The 14,811-nt window shown below is 42.9% G+C and overlaps 1 protein-coding gene across 2 annotated transcripts; it reads left to right on the plus strand.

Annotated features, from left to right (window-relative positions):
• The first annotated feature begins 1,020 nt into the window (after positions 1 to 1,020).
• Positions 1,021 to 4,575, plus strand: PPDPFL (pancreatic progenitor cell differentiation and proliferation factor like). 2 transcript variants are annotated; one of them, XM_059860453.1, is made up of 5 exons: positions 1,021 to 1,142; positions 1,230 to 1,325; positions 2,281 to 2,370; positions 2,456 to 2,555; positions 2,975 to 4,575. In XM_059860453.1, the coding sequence occupies exons 2-5, from the start codon at positions 1,271 to 1,273 to the stop codon at positions 2,985 to 2,987; spliced, it is 258 nt and encodes an 85-aa protein (XP_059716436.1). In that variant the 5' UTR covers positions 1,021 to 1,142; positions 1,230 to 1,270; the 3' UTR covers positions 2,988 to 4,575. The 2 variants fall into 2 exon arrangements, with proteins under 2 accessions (XP_059716436.1, XP_059716443.1); XM_059860460.1 differs by having other exon boundaries at positions 1,066 to 1,325.
• The last annotated feature ends 10,236 nt before the right edge of the window (positions 4,576 to 14,811 follow it).

Raw genomic sequence — 14,811 nt, forward strand, 5'->3', positions numbered from 1 at the left:
CTACTACTCTTACACTGCTTTTTTACATAACAGGATAAATGTATGGGGTAACTGGTGTTAGTGCTTGGTATGAACTCACCTAAAAAGAATTTCCTGTGTCTATCTTGCAGATTTCTTGGTGATGAGCCTTCAGTCTTTTCTCAGGAGAGACCACCGCATTGTCAAGATTTTGACATCACATGTCTGTGAAAATACACTCTGCCTATCTGCTACAAATGCTGCATGGTTATTGTTTTAGAGGTGGTTTCCTGGCAGTGTGGTTTACACTCTTATAAAAATACTAGGGGCAATTATGAGCTATGTCTTTATCATATAAGATGGAATTCGCTATTCAAGCAGATGTGACAGTAACATGGTATCACACGCACCTCACCTCTGTGATCTTACCCACAGCCCCTGCTAGGGAAAAAAAGAAGGACAAAAAGTTTTGTCGTGGAGCGGGAGCAAACCAAATAGCCAAAGCTGTTTGTTACTTTTTCTGTTGACAATTCTGAAAGGTGAGGACACAAACTGTTGGACTAGTTTTGCCGTACAATATGATTACAACAATGAAAAGGAGCTGTGCATTTATCTCGGGAAAGTAAAAGAAGTTTTGTGATCTATATTAGACTTCATACTAATTTTACCAAGACTACACGATCACAGGTTTTAATCATTGCCGTGAGAGTGGACATAATTGCTTTGGCTTCACTAAAGAAATCAGAGTGTATGCATAACCACTTTCGCGTTTCTGAGCAAAAATTTTTACCCAAACCGGCGCCTGTCTGCTTCACCCCGCTCTCCCCATTCCCAGTAGGGAAGAGAATATTCAACGCAGCAGCTCCTAGTCCCCACTCCAGCGATGTGCTCGGCACCACAGGCAGGAGCAGGGACCGAGGGATCCGCCGCGGGTCGTCCCCGGCCGACCCGGGCGGTGCAGGGCGGCTGCGGCCGCGGGCTCCGTCCCCTCCCGTCCCCTCGCTCCCGTCCCCTCGTTCCCGTCCTCTCCCGTCCCCTCGCTCCCGTCCCGCCTGTGCCGCCGCCCCCGGGAGGGGGGAGCCGCCTGCCCGTCCCATAAAGGGCGGCCCCGTTCCCGGCGGGGCTGGCTGCGGAGCGGGGATCGGGTTCTGCCTCCGGACGGCCGCCGGCCCTGGGACACGCAGGTGAGCCGCAGCGACCGGCCAGCGGCTCCGCTCCGCGCTCCGGCGCCTCCTGCCCCCGGCACAGCGCATCCATCCTTTCCCCCGCAGGCTCCTCCCGGAGAAAGACGGATTCCCGTCGAGTCGCTGCCATGGCCTCCGTCCCGTCCGCCGGCTGCCTCCTGGCCAAGAACCAGTACTACAGGAGTGAGTGCTCGGCGCGGCCGGGAGCTGCGCGTTGTCCCCAAACACACCGCCCGCCCTTCTCTCCCCTCTTCCTTTCTCTCTGCCTGGGGAGCACCTCTGGGGAAGGGAGGCTGAGCCTCCCGAGCCTCTCCCGAGAAAGTGGCCGGGTTGTTGACACTCAGGAAAAGTGTCAGAAAGTGTTTCAGGTGATGTCTGGATGAGCCAGAGGCAAAGAATTGTCTTTGCCTAAATTGTTTTTAATTTCTTGGAGAGTTTTCCATATCACAGAGCTTTAGTTTTAATGACCATCTGCTTCTGGCTATTTAGCTATCTTTTTTTCAAATTACTCTATTTTGAATTATTTATTAGTGTTACCATATATATATCTATCTATACATGTATATATCTAATTATAAAACATGACCTAGTAAAAGTGCTAGCCTAGCAAGTAATGATTTCTACCTGTACTTTCTATTTACTTTAATTCCTATTTACTTTTCAAATTTAGACACAATACAAACCAATTCACATTTTTGTTTCTAAATAGATGAAATAATCACTGCTTTGAGAGTAGACGTGGTGTATTAAGGTTCCTAGGTCCACGATGGACACTAATGGGAGTGTAGTATTTTGTTGTGTAGCAAGGGAAAGCACGGCAATTGGGTTGTTGTGGACATAAATGTTCAAGGATGGCCATGATCAGTGGCTTTGTCAGTGATTTCAGTGAAAGTTATGCAGACAGATCTCAGTATGCTTTTAAGGGAAGTGTGAGTAGAGTGAGAGAGAAACTGATATCAAAGTTCTTATGAAAACTGTAGTAGAACAGTTACACTCTTTTAGCTCAGTGAAATTGTTTCCTCTGAGGTAGCAGCATGTCTGAAAAGCTCCTGACGTATAAAGAGTGCACTCTCTCAAAGCTTTTTTTTTTTTTTTTTTTTTTTTTTTTACTGCGTGTGTCTCTGTTTTCCGCGAACAGCAAGACTGAACTCAGAATCCAGCGTTTCTTCCAGCTCCTCCTGCTGTTTGGATGCTGTGAACATCACAGACCAGGACAAAGCATTGCATGGTATTGTTCTCTTCTTTGAAACACTTTTCAGTTTTTCCTGTTATTCATCCAGTGTCTAATGTTGTGGGCTTTTCTCCTTTGGCAGGGTTACCAGAGTTAATTGATAAACATTGGTGGATAAAAAGCTTCTTCCATAGTGAACCCTCTCCACCAGCTGTTGGCAGAAAAACACTCTCAGCAAGCAGGTGAGTCCTGCTTTTAAAACAGTGGGGATAACTTACTTGCTCTGCATTCCTTTTGGTAACAGTGTTAGTAAACAAGTCATAATCAGCTAAAACCATCTGGTGAGGTGCCATGCTGTTTTGATGATTTAAGTAGAATATACATCATGTGTCATGCTACACAACCTTTCTCTGTTTTCATTTTAACAAATGAACTCAATGCTACTTTACATTATGCAGGTGGCAGTGCCTATTACTGTTTCACACTTATGGTGATGTTTATTTAATCATCTTGCACAACCATTTATACAGTTTGGCCATTTTACTTTATGTTAAAAAGCTGATATGAATGTATTCAAAAATACTTAGGCAGACAAATAAAAATCTTTGAGATAAATACAGTGAAAATTGTATTTATAACCTTTATATACATATTTCTGCAGTACCAACAGTTGAAAAGGACAGCATGATGGCTTTTCTGACTGAGATGCTACGTACGGACTTGTTTTTCCAAGAGGCTTGGGATCTTCCTAATGTCTGGGTTCAGCTGCAAGAAGAAAACAAAACCTTTAGGAGAGTGGAAAAGTATATTTTCAAAATATTTTTTCAGTAGCTAAAATGATATTGCTTAATGGACATATCCATGGCCTCTTCTGTTCTTTCCAGATTTGCCATAATTTGTGATGTCTCTCTAAAGAAAGTTTCCAGGAATAAACATCCTGATGACTTGAATAATTAGAGAAAAGTGACAGAAAAAATAAGACATCATAGATTTAGGAGGAAGATGTCTATTGAATGACTTTGAAATAGGTGATTCAGTTAAGTTGCCTTTAAGATACCAGCTCTATAGGCAGCACACTGATGTAAACAAGATTCAGATCTGTAATCCAGAGTAGGACTGTTGCCCGATCTGAAGAGAACACAAAACAACCGGAGTTGCTTTATGAGGTGCTTTATTAGGGCCCGGGAGCCTGAGGACTTTCGTCCAAAGTCAGAGCCCCATTTTGCCACAGAATCTGCAGGGTTTATATACCTTTCTTAAAATGATTGCTTCATTTAATCTATATGCATCGCTAAGCATCTTTAACAAATGTCATGATGCACCCAGCAAATCCCTGCATGCCTTTAGAGATAGCATACAGAGATTTATTAGGTACACCATGACACCCGTTACTTAGCCAGAAGGTGCATTCCATAGATAAGGTTTGGTACATTCCCTAGATAACACATCCTCTCGATCTACCATGCACTAAAGTTCACTTAAAGTTTACCGGGCCTACTGCGGCCTTAGCATAACTACTGCTACTCATGCTAACTATTATATTGCTTCATTAATCTAGACATCTATCTATTAACTGGAATATGATTTTCAATAATTTTCGAACTTCTGCAACAAGTCCCCCCTTTTGAGCATTCTTCAGATCTTCTGCAAGGATGCTCAACCTTCAGCTTCAGTTCTTCTAGGAAGGGCCACCTCTTCGTATTTAGGCTGGGGAATTCCCAATCCATAGTTTCTTCCTATTTCTTTTACCAATCTTCGGGTTCGTCTTGTTTCTTTGGTTATTATTCCTAAAACACATCTCTATGCTATCCAAGCAACTATTAGTACAATTACAAACAACAGTACATATTGCAACATTGACGATATCCAACCAGAAACCTGAAGCCCCATTGAGTCTAACAAGGCTCCTATCCAATTGTGCTGGGCCTCTTTTTCGATTTCTTTTGTTCCAGATTCGACTGTTTCTAGTTGGGAGATATCTTTCTCTACCTCAATTGTTACATTTGGGATATGGATGAAGCAGTGATCAATTCTTTTGTTTAAGTACCCACAGACTCCATGTTCTTTCAATAGCAGCATGTCTAGAGCCATTCTATTTTGGAGCGTCATATGGGAAGTAGCCTGCAATTGTAGGTTCAGGTCTGTGAACCCTTTTCTAGTTGCTAATGCCAATCTCTCTGTTTGTCCCAGTAACTTAAACAACATTTCTCTATTTCTATATGTGGCTATTGGTGCAAATAAAGATTCTAATGCCCATCCAAACTTCACTCCGCTGTCTGGTTCATGCCATTGGTCTTCATCTCCTAATAAATTCAAATCATCAATTTCTCTCTTTTTCCTAGTCCCTGATGCCCTTAACTTAGACTGTTTCCACAAGGGGCATAACGTTGGTACTCCCAAAGTTACTTGTGTCACTGGCCCGTCCAAAGGGAGATAAGTGGTCCACTGTCCATGTCCCATTACCCACACCAAATTTCCTGGACTTCTAAGTGTAGTCGTTCTACAGGAGACCCTTCCATAAAACCCATTCATAAGGGGTTTGCCTGGTATTGTATGATTGTATCTCCTACATTCACATCCCCATTTCAAGAGGACCCTTACTGGCACTAGGCTAATTTGATCCCCTGGAGTATCGCATGTATAGACTTCTGTACAGTTCCAGTTTTCTTTTGTTATTTCCCTCTCTCTAGTAGAGGTATATATCTCTGACACTTCTGCATGTGATTGGTTTTTACTTCCTGTCCACTGTACACACCAATCGACAGGCCCAATATAACTATAGTGTTCCAGTAAACTTGGACCCCATATAGCTTCCCAGTGGTCCCATAAGGGCTGTTCTTGTGTCATATTATGACACCGTATTTCCCAAGATAATTGCTTCTTCTTAATTTGTTGGTCTTGCTTATCAAAACACCAACCATAATTTCCTAATCCTCCATACAATCCGGGTTTTGGTTCGTATCTACCTCCTTTTTCCCGACAATCCCAAATTGACAAATATTTCCATACTGGGGAATAACCTTCTTTAATCTCTACTACCTCCTTTTCTACGATCTCTACTTGACACATGACTGTCATGTTTTCTTGTATTGTTGGAGGCATTGGGACCGGAACCACTCCCCATGGAATAGGCTCCCCAGTGGCCTGCGGGAGTGGCAGGCATGCTGTGATTCGTGAGACATTTTGTACTGTCCCAAAATCTCTGATCAGTCCTACTATCAGGTTTTCTTGTTCTTGCTCATTTTGAATGGTAATATTGGTTTCTCTTACTCTTCTCGGTTTCCCTCGAGTTAGTGAGACCATTGTCCTTGAATGTCCCCACCAGGAATCCTTGCTAATCCAGCACCAATAATATTCCTCGTCTTCAGGCTGTACGTCCTTGATTATAAGGACGATAGTTTGGTCTGATCGTTTTTCCTTGCGATATTTCCCTTCTTTGTCCCGAATATTGTTTCCCTTAAACCACCATCCATATTCGATAAACTGTACATCCTTTTCTATCTTACAGACTAGGATGACTGCCATGTCTCGTACTGCTGGAAATATTCCCTGTGTTGCCTTGATCCTTTCCCCCAAATGTGCCTTAGCTATTGAAGATCGGATACCATAGCCTGCATCTAATCCACACGTAACTAAACACAGATATCGCCCTTCGTCCATGCCTTGTTTAGGGTCTGAAATGTTTAACCACCCAATTCCTTTGTCCCCCAATTTCCACCAACTCACTCCCTGGTCAATTTGTTCCCACATTTGTTGTTGTTCTCTCCACCACTTAACCTTCACATCTTGTCTGCATGCTTCTGTCAGAGTGAATGGGCAATTGAGCTTTAACGGGGGACCATCCCACATGTTTTGAATAGCGGATATTGGCTTAACTGACACTGATTCCTGAGAAACAGTTCCTTCCCGTAATCTCCAAGATACCACCCTCAATTTGATCTTCTTATAGTCAAAGCTATACCTAATTTGCACTATACACATATAGACTTCCATATCTTCTTTAGTTACTTGCTTCAATTGTAATGTGGTGTTCCCTTTCTGTGCATCCTTATCCCAAACGGTAGTAATACTTCCCTTGGGGTGCCCAGCTCCTTGTTTCCAGAATACTTGTAAATCTCGGGTTTCAGCTTTCTGGTCATCGGTAACAACACAGGTCAGATTCACATCCATCCCTTCCATGACTCCGACAACAGGTTCTGAAACAGTGACAAACACAAAACCTTGAGTAGGTATCAATTTCATCATTACCAGTAACAGAATGATTAAGAATGCGGCTTTGCGCGAAATATCATTCGCGTCGGGGAGACCATCTGAGCCTCCCATTGTGTTGGAATTTTCTTGACTCGAGTGTAGTGGATCCAGGTGTCGATTCCCACCACCTTCACTGCCGTGTATGTCGTCAGGATCACCTGGTAAGGACCATCCCATGTTTCTTTCAGTGGATCCGTAAACCAGTTTTTCACATATGCTCGGTCACCAGGCTGGATGTCATGGACGGGATTTTCCAGTGGTAGAGGTCGGTTCCACTGCAGGGCTCCCCGTAGGCTGTTGAGAGTTCTGTTTATTGACATTACATAATTAAATATCACTTGATCCCCTTGTACATGCAAATCTCCCTTCAGTACAGTAGCATGATAAGGTCTCCCATATAGAATCTCATAAGGACTTACTCCCAACCTCTCTCTGGGGTTTATCCTAATTCACAATAAAGCTAACGGTAATGCTTGCGGCCATTGCATTTTAGCTTCCTGACAAATTTTCTTAATTTGCCCTTTCAGTGTTTGATTCATTCTTTCAACCTGACCACTTGATTGATGTCGCCAAGGTGTATGCAAGTCCCATGATATGTCCAATATCCTAGCTACTGTTTGAACAATTCCAGCTATGAAATGTGGACCTCTATCCGACGATAACCCTAGAGGTACTCCGAACCTGGGAATAATTTCTTTAAGCAATGTCCTGACCACTTCCTTAGCCTGATTTGTCCTACAGGGGTAGGCTTCTGGCCATCCTGAAAAAGTACAGATATACACTAATAAGTACTTAAATTTTTGTGCTTTTGGTAACTCAGAAAAATCTACTTGCCAATAATCTCCTGGTTCCAGTCCTACCTGTAGTTTCCCCAGTTGAATTTGTTTCCTGACAATCGGATTATTTTTCAAACAGACTGGGCACATTGCATTCACCCGTTTTGCAAGTGTTAACATCTGGTTCGAAACTATCTCTCTCCTTAAGAATTTTACGAGCATCTCTGCACCCCAATGGCATTTATTATGTTCTGTTTCAAGGATGACCTTCATTATTTTTGCTGGTACCACTACCTGTCCCGTTGTTGTCACATACCATCCAGTCATGTTCTTTTGTGCATTCAATAACATTGCCAGCTTCTCATCGTCTATTGTGTATTTAGGTGCCTGGTTTAGGTAGGGATTCACTGGGCTTATCTTGACAGGTATTAATGCCATCTGAGTCCATACCTCTCGTGCCACCTTTCGAGCTGTCACATCTGCCAAATCATTTCCGTGGTAAATTTTTCCTTCCTCCTTTCGATGTCCTCTTACGTGCATTACTGCAACCTTCGTCAGCCTGTGTACTGCTTCCAGCAAGGCTAAGATTTCTTCTTTGTATTTGATAGAAGTTCTCTGTGAACTGAGTAGTCCCCTCTCCTTCCACAATGCCCCATGTACATGGATTACCCCTAAGGCATATTTAGAATTGGTCCAAATATTAACTTTCGTTCCAGTACTCAGAATAAGGGCTCGTGTAAGCCCAATTATCTCTGCCTTCTGGGCTGAGGTGCCAGGAGGTAAAGCTTTTGCCTCTACAACCGTATGAACAGTCACCACGGCATACCCTGCATACCTGGTACCATTTTCCACATAGCTTGATCCGTCCGTAAACAGTTCCCAATCTGGATCTTCCATTGGTGTGTCTTTAAGTTCCATCCGACTTGCGTATACCTGCTCGATGACCTCCACACAATCATGCTCCAATTCTCCTTCCTCCTGTTCACAGCGGAGAAATTCTGCTGGATTAGTATGATTAGTTATTTTCAATTCTACATCATCCTGCTCTCTCAATATTGCTTGGTACTGCAGCATTCGGCTAGATGATAACCAGTGACCCCCCTTTTGTTCCAGAACAGCCATACCATATGGGGCACAAATACCTCCATTTTCTTGCCCATTGTCAATTTTCTGGCTTCTTGAATGAGGATCACCGTGGCCGTAACTACCCGCAAGCACGACGGCCAACCAGCACTAACTGTGTCCAGCTGCTTCGAGAAGTATCCCACCGGGCGTTTCCATGACCAGATCCGTTGGGTTAATACTCCCAGAGCCAATTTTTGTCTTTCATTCACGTACAACTGAAAGTCCTTGCTTAGATCCGGGAGCCCTAAAGCCGGGGCCTCCTTCAGGGCTTGTTTTAAATTCTGAAAAGCATTCTTCCTTAACCTGTTCCAGTTCAGCTGTGGTTCCTTCAGGGCCTCATACAATGGTTTCACTAGTAACCCGAAATTCGGAATCCACAATCGACACCATCCTACCATCCCCAAGAAAGATCTTAATTCTTGATGACTCCTCGGGAGCGGGATGGCGCAAATGGCCTCCACTCGGTTGATTCCCAACCGTCTCTGACCCTGAATGATTTCACAACCCAGGTAAATCACACTTTCCTTTATTAGCTGCGCTTTTTCTTTTGACACTCGATATCCAGCCTGGCCCAGCATGTTCAACAATGCTATTGTAAGTTTCAAACACAGTTCTTTCTCTTTAGTGGCTAGAAAAATATCATCGACATACTGCAAAATCACGTATGAGAACGGTGAGTCTCTTACCTCAGTCATCTTCCACCCTTCCAATTCTTTTGCCAACTGATTCCCAAATATCGTTGGATTGTTTTTAAAACCTTGGGGAAGCCTCGTCCAGGTGAGCTGCTTCTTACGACCGGTGTCTGGGCTTTCCCATTTGAAGGCGAAATATTTCCTACTTTGCAATGCCAAGGGAATGCAGAAGAATGCATCCTTCAAGTCAATTACAGTAAACCATTTAAATTTTTCAGACACAGATGTTAACAGAGTATATGGATTTGCAACCACCGGGTGAATATCCTTAACAATGTTATTAATTGCCTGTAAATCCTGTACCAATCTATACTTACCGTTAGGCTTTTTTATGGGGAAAATGGGGGTATTGTATTCTGATTCACATTCTTCCAGTATTCCTTGTGTTAGAAATTTTGCTATGAGAGGAACAACCCCTTCTTTGGCTTCAAGTTTAATAGGATATTGTTCTATACTTACAGGTTGTACCCCTTCTTTTAACTCCACTATTACTGGTTGAGCAGCTTTAGACTTCCCCGGGACTCCTGTCTCCCATACCCATGGTACCACAGCCTGTTCTACCTCCTCAGGGATAGGGGTGGGTTCAACTTCTTTAATCACAAATAATTTGGCTAGTTCTTCCTCAGGGACTTCTACTTTAACTCTTCCATCTTCAAACAGAATTTTCATGTTCAAAAGAGATAGCAAATCCCTTCCGAATAGTGACCTGGGGCAATTGGGCATATATAAAAATTGATGATCTAACTCTTTTCCTCCAAATCTCAAATTTAATGGCTGTAGGAACGGCCTTTCTTCCAACTGGCCCATTGCTCCTACTACTTGCACTGTAGTGTCACTGATTGGTCCCAATCGTTTATTTAAAACCGAATAAGTAGCCCCAGTATCTACAGTAAATTCCTGCTCTTTCCCTTTGATTTCTAACCTAACCTTCAAATCCTGTTCTAGTCAGCTCTGATTCTGATAGTTTCCCAAGACCATAGCTTGAGTGACATCTCCTGGAGTCATCGGGTAGCTTGCTGGATTATTTATCATACTGCTATTCATTCCCACCCCGTTCATCCCGTTCCTTACTGGACATTCGTTCTTCCAATGGCCTATCTGGCGACAAAAGGCACACTGGTTGGGTCCCAGAATTTGTCCCCGTCCCCCAGTGTTTTGAAATCCTCCCCTACCACGACCCATTCCTCGGCCCCGCATAGATCCACCTCTACCCCTCCCTCTATTTCCAGTTTGCTGGATTTCTGCTAGAATCCCTGCCTGCTGCTTCTTGGCAGTCTCTCTTTCTCTATTGTTATATACTTTCCAGGCTACCTCCAGCATTTTATCCAAATTGCGGGTATCCTCTCCCTCTAATTTCTGTAATTTCTTTCGGATATCATCTTGAGATTGCCCCATAAAGATTAATGCAAGCTGTAGCTTCCCTGGCTCATCCTCTACTTCCAAATTAGTATATTTTCTCGCAGTTTCCTTCAGTCTCTCTAAGAATGCTGATGGGGACTCGCTTTTGTCCTGTCTCACTGAATACAGTTTAGACCAGTTCAATGTCTTGGGCATACCGGTTCTGATCCCTTCCAGCAACAATTCTTGGTATTCTTTAATTGCGCCCATACCCCCGCTTGTATTCGGATCCCATCCTGGATCTTCACTCGGTACTAAATCATTAACGGTTCCTTCTGCTAATTGTAACCTTATAGCCTCTCTAGCTCTCTCCTTTGCTGCTTTTAAAACCATCTCTTTTTTCTGTGGAGTCCATTAAAGTGTCTAACAACACCTGCAAATCATTCCAGTCCGGGTTCTGTGTTCTAATTATCATCTTTACCACCCGCACCACCCTTTCTGGATCCTCCCGATAGTTTCCTGCAGACTGCTTCCAAATAACCAGATCTCTGGGGGAAGAGGGCACCTTTATCAGTACCCTATCCCCTTGGGGTCCCACTGCTTCCCTCAAGGGAGCTATTAGCTTGGGTTCCCCAAGATTTCTTCGCCCTTGCCTTGTCCTATTCGCAAGAGGAGTCCTTTGCACATTTCCAGAAGGGCCGGGAGAGGGAGTATGAGGCTGTAACTTTATAGTTCTGCGTTCCTTCTTTCTTTCCCCCGGTTTTTCCTCCTCACTATCATCGCTACTACTATCTCTAGGTAGCGGCCGGTATGAAGAAAGGGAAACCGGAGCAGGGACTGAGGGAACACTCGGAGCCACGAACGGGGATAAATCCTCCTCTGGTCGGGAGGTTAAAGCCAAACATTGAGTACATTTAGATTTTTCTTTGCACCCTCCGCATTCCGCATTCTTTAACTCCAAAACCATTATTCCACACTCCTTCTGCCATTCCTTTTTCTCCCTTAGGAGATAGAATAAATACAAGTATGGCACCTCATCCCATTTCTCATTTTGCTTTAAAAACTGCATTAAAGGAGTGATCACCTCATAATCCACAGACCCATTCAACGGCCACTCTGGCCCTACCATATTCCGGCCACCAATGATTACAATAATCAATCATCTTTTCCTTCTCCAAATCCTGATAAAATCCTTCACTCCTCCACCGCTTCAATAAGCAACCTAGCGGAGTATTTCCCGGTATGTTATTGTTAGACTGGACCATAGTTTTAAACGCTTTAAATGGCATCTTACTTCAATAACCTTACAACAATCAGCCGCAATCACCAATACACACCAGCACTAAGCACAACCAACAAAACTATAAATATCAATAGCTCGATTATTCCAAACATAAACAGCAAAAACAACAGCGTGATTACTATTAGATACCAAACCAACCAAAACCAATCTTGCCGCTTCTCGTCGAAGTGAGTGCCAAGTGCCGGACCTGCGCAGCTTTCGCCGCGTCTGATAGCCGGCGCCTAGGCTTCCCAACCAGACGTCTTAGCCCAATCCTGCAAGGATTACCACCTCGTCTTATGGACAGGCACCCAATACCGATATCAGAAATAAAGCACCTTCGGGCTTACCTCCTCACAGTCGTCCGACAGGCGCAGGGGTCGGGCACGAACCGATGACTCCCCGAGAATCCCTCAGTGCTGGTGTGGAGTGGATCGGGACGTGAGCCGCCCCAGCCACCTTCGGAGTCCTGCCGCGGTCGCCAGAAAACTGTTGCCCGATCTGAAGAGAGCACAAAACAACCGGAGTTGCTTTATGAGGTGCTTTATTAGGGCCCGGGAGCCTGAGGACTTTCGTCCAAAGTCAGAGCCCCATTTTGCCACAGAATCTGCAGGGTTTATATACCTTTCTTAACATGATTGCTTCATTTAATCTATGTGCATCGCTAAGCATCTTTAAAGGCATACAGAGATGTATTAGGTACATCATGACATTTGTTACTTAGCCAGAAGGTGCATTCCATAGATAAGGTTTGGTACATTCTCTAGATAACACATCCTCTCGATCTACCATGCACTAAAGTTCACTTAAAGTTTACCGGGCCTACTGCGGCCTTAGCATAACTACTGCTACTCATGCTAACTATTATATTGCTTCATTAATCTAGACATCTATCTATTAACTAGAATATGATTTTCAATAATTTTCGAACTTCTGCAACAGGACTTTTGTGTGGTACATGTATTTTTTCCAGTATTTGTGTACTAGTTACAGGGTGTAAGTTTACAAGAATGCTTGTCAATAGCTTTGCTTTTAGAAAGCACAATTTTATGAACAGGCAACAATCAGTTTGGTTTCTTTGATCAAGCAGAGTGCATAGATCCCAACTTCAAATACCCAGATACCACTTTCATTCCTACCTATGTATGCTGGTATTTGAGGACAGAATAGAGGAGATGCCCAAGAAACCAATAATCCTAATGGAAACCTCTTCCGAAGAGAAGAACAACCTTAATCAGAGTTGATACTTCTAGTTTGGTTTAGATTTCTTTTGCCTGCTTTGTTGTGGCTTAAAGATCTACTTGTTCCTAAGTGACTAATTCTATCAATATTCTGGTGTATGTCAGATTAGTTATGAAGGCTAGATCTGGCAAAGAATTCCACCCAAAGTAATCACATTATTGTTGTTATCCAAGTGGACCTTTGTCATGCTCTGTAAATGCACTATAACATTGCAATGCTGAAGACTAAATGAAGCTAATTAGTATAACAATTGGTTATTCTACTGGGCATGACTGAAATGCATCAAGGATTATGGGAAATAACAAGTATTTGGCTGTAGTATGACATTTGTGACTAGTATCTATGCAACTTCTTGATGTACTGTCATTAAACCTGCTGGATATTTGTCCATCACTGGATGAACTAACAGTAGCAAACACGAATGTAGGCAAAATCTTTTTATTACAGCCTAGTGGTTGTCATGGTTAGGCATAACTCCAAGGTGTATCAAGTGGTTGCTTCAGGGAGTTTACAGCCTTGTTGGAGGCAATAAAGGCATGGCAGATGACAACAGAAAAGAGCACAATTCTGAAAACATGATTTTAAGGGTCTTTAAATTAACTCGTGTCTTACCTTACTGCTGTTGTATAGTTTTCATCTTTGTCTGTTCACTAAGTATACAGAATTTCCTTTTTTTTTACTAAGATTTTTTGATTAATAAAGATTTAATCAATAGTTTCTCTGACTTATTTTTGGCCTCCAAAACCAAACTGGTGTTCCATGTTGCCTGTGGTGGAGATGTTGTGTGGGTTTGGGTTTTCTGTTTTGAATGTGCAGTTATTTTTCTTTTTTAAAACAAAGTATTTGAAAAATTTAAAACCCCCTCAAGAGTCTATGTTGTATGTGCATCACATTCTTCCTTTAGTCACTTTAAGGTCTGATGTGACTTGGAAAAGGAGTGCAAGCTAAGAAAAAGCCCCTGCACTTTTTTCTATAAAACCGTGCTATAAAGGAAGACAGAAAGGCAGCACCATAGTTACAAGAAGGTGACTGAGACTCTCTTTGAAGATCTCTCCTGAAATCACAGAAGAAAGAGATGCTTTAGCCTTATTACTATTACACATGTGAAATAACAGATTCAGGAAGCACTGTGGAAAAGAAGTGACAAGTTTCCATATTGGTCATTGAGCTTAAGCTGCTTCTGTCCTTACAGAGCCAAAACTTGGGGTGTAGAACAGGCTTAAAGAGCTGATAAGCTGTTAAAACCCACAAAAACTCCCCTGAACCAAAACACGGTTATTTTTCAGGGTGTGATGAGGGGAGGAAGGCTGCATGTTGTTTGCTTTCATCTGGTTGGCCCTATGAACAACTTGTTTTTGTAATGGCATCAATATGATAGAAATCCCTGCTCTAGAGAGGCATCCTCATGCCATCCACATCCTCTTCTACTGTGATCAGCTCAGCATTTGGGCAGCACCCTGCCAGCTCACAGTGACTTGTGCCAGTTCTTCAAAGTACGCAGTGGGCCAGCTCCATTTATTAATATCTAATGTTGCTATAACAAACTCCTGAGAGGAAATGGGTAAACTGGACATGAAAGTGCTTGCAAACAAAGGGCTGCAGTTTTTTATGTCTCAGTAATAGGGAAATGTTAGTTTTCTTGATTTAAGTGCCAATTCAATGCACCTTTGAGAGGAACGGAAAGCCAAAAATTTAATTGATTTAAAGAGAAGCTGAGATAATTAGGAAGGGGAACCTATATTGTATAGTTTAAATATCACTTGGAGTAAGGAAAACTGTATGATTTTGTGTG

Source organism: Haemorhous mexicanus, chromosome 1 (genome assembly GCF_027477595.1).
Source record: "Haemorhous mexicanus isolate bHaeMex1 chromosome 1, bHaeMex1.pri, whole genome shotgun sequence".
Lineage (NCBI taxonomy): Eukaryota > Metazoa > Chordata > Aves > Passeriformes > Fringillidae > Haemorhous > Haemorhous mexicanus.

Bases quoted from the DNA above. Each gene is read 5' to 3' on its own strand.
- PPDPFL (XM_059860453.1), top strand. From the start codon at position 1,271: ATGGCCTCCGTCCCGTCCGCCGGCTGCCTCCTGGCCAAGAACCAGTAC. The intron at 1,326-2,280 runs GTGAGTGCTCGG...TTCCGCGAACAG, and splicing joins CAAGAACCAGTACTACAGGA to CAAGACTGAACTCAGAATCC. The intron at 2,371-2,455 runs GTATTGTTCTCT...CTCCTTTGGCAG, and splicing joins CCAGGACAAAGCATTGCATG to GGTTACCAGAGTTAATTGAT.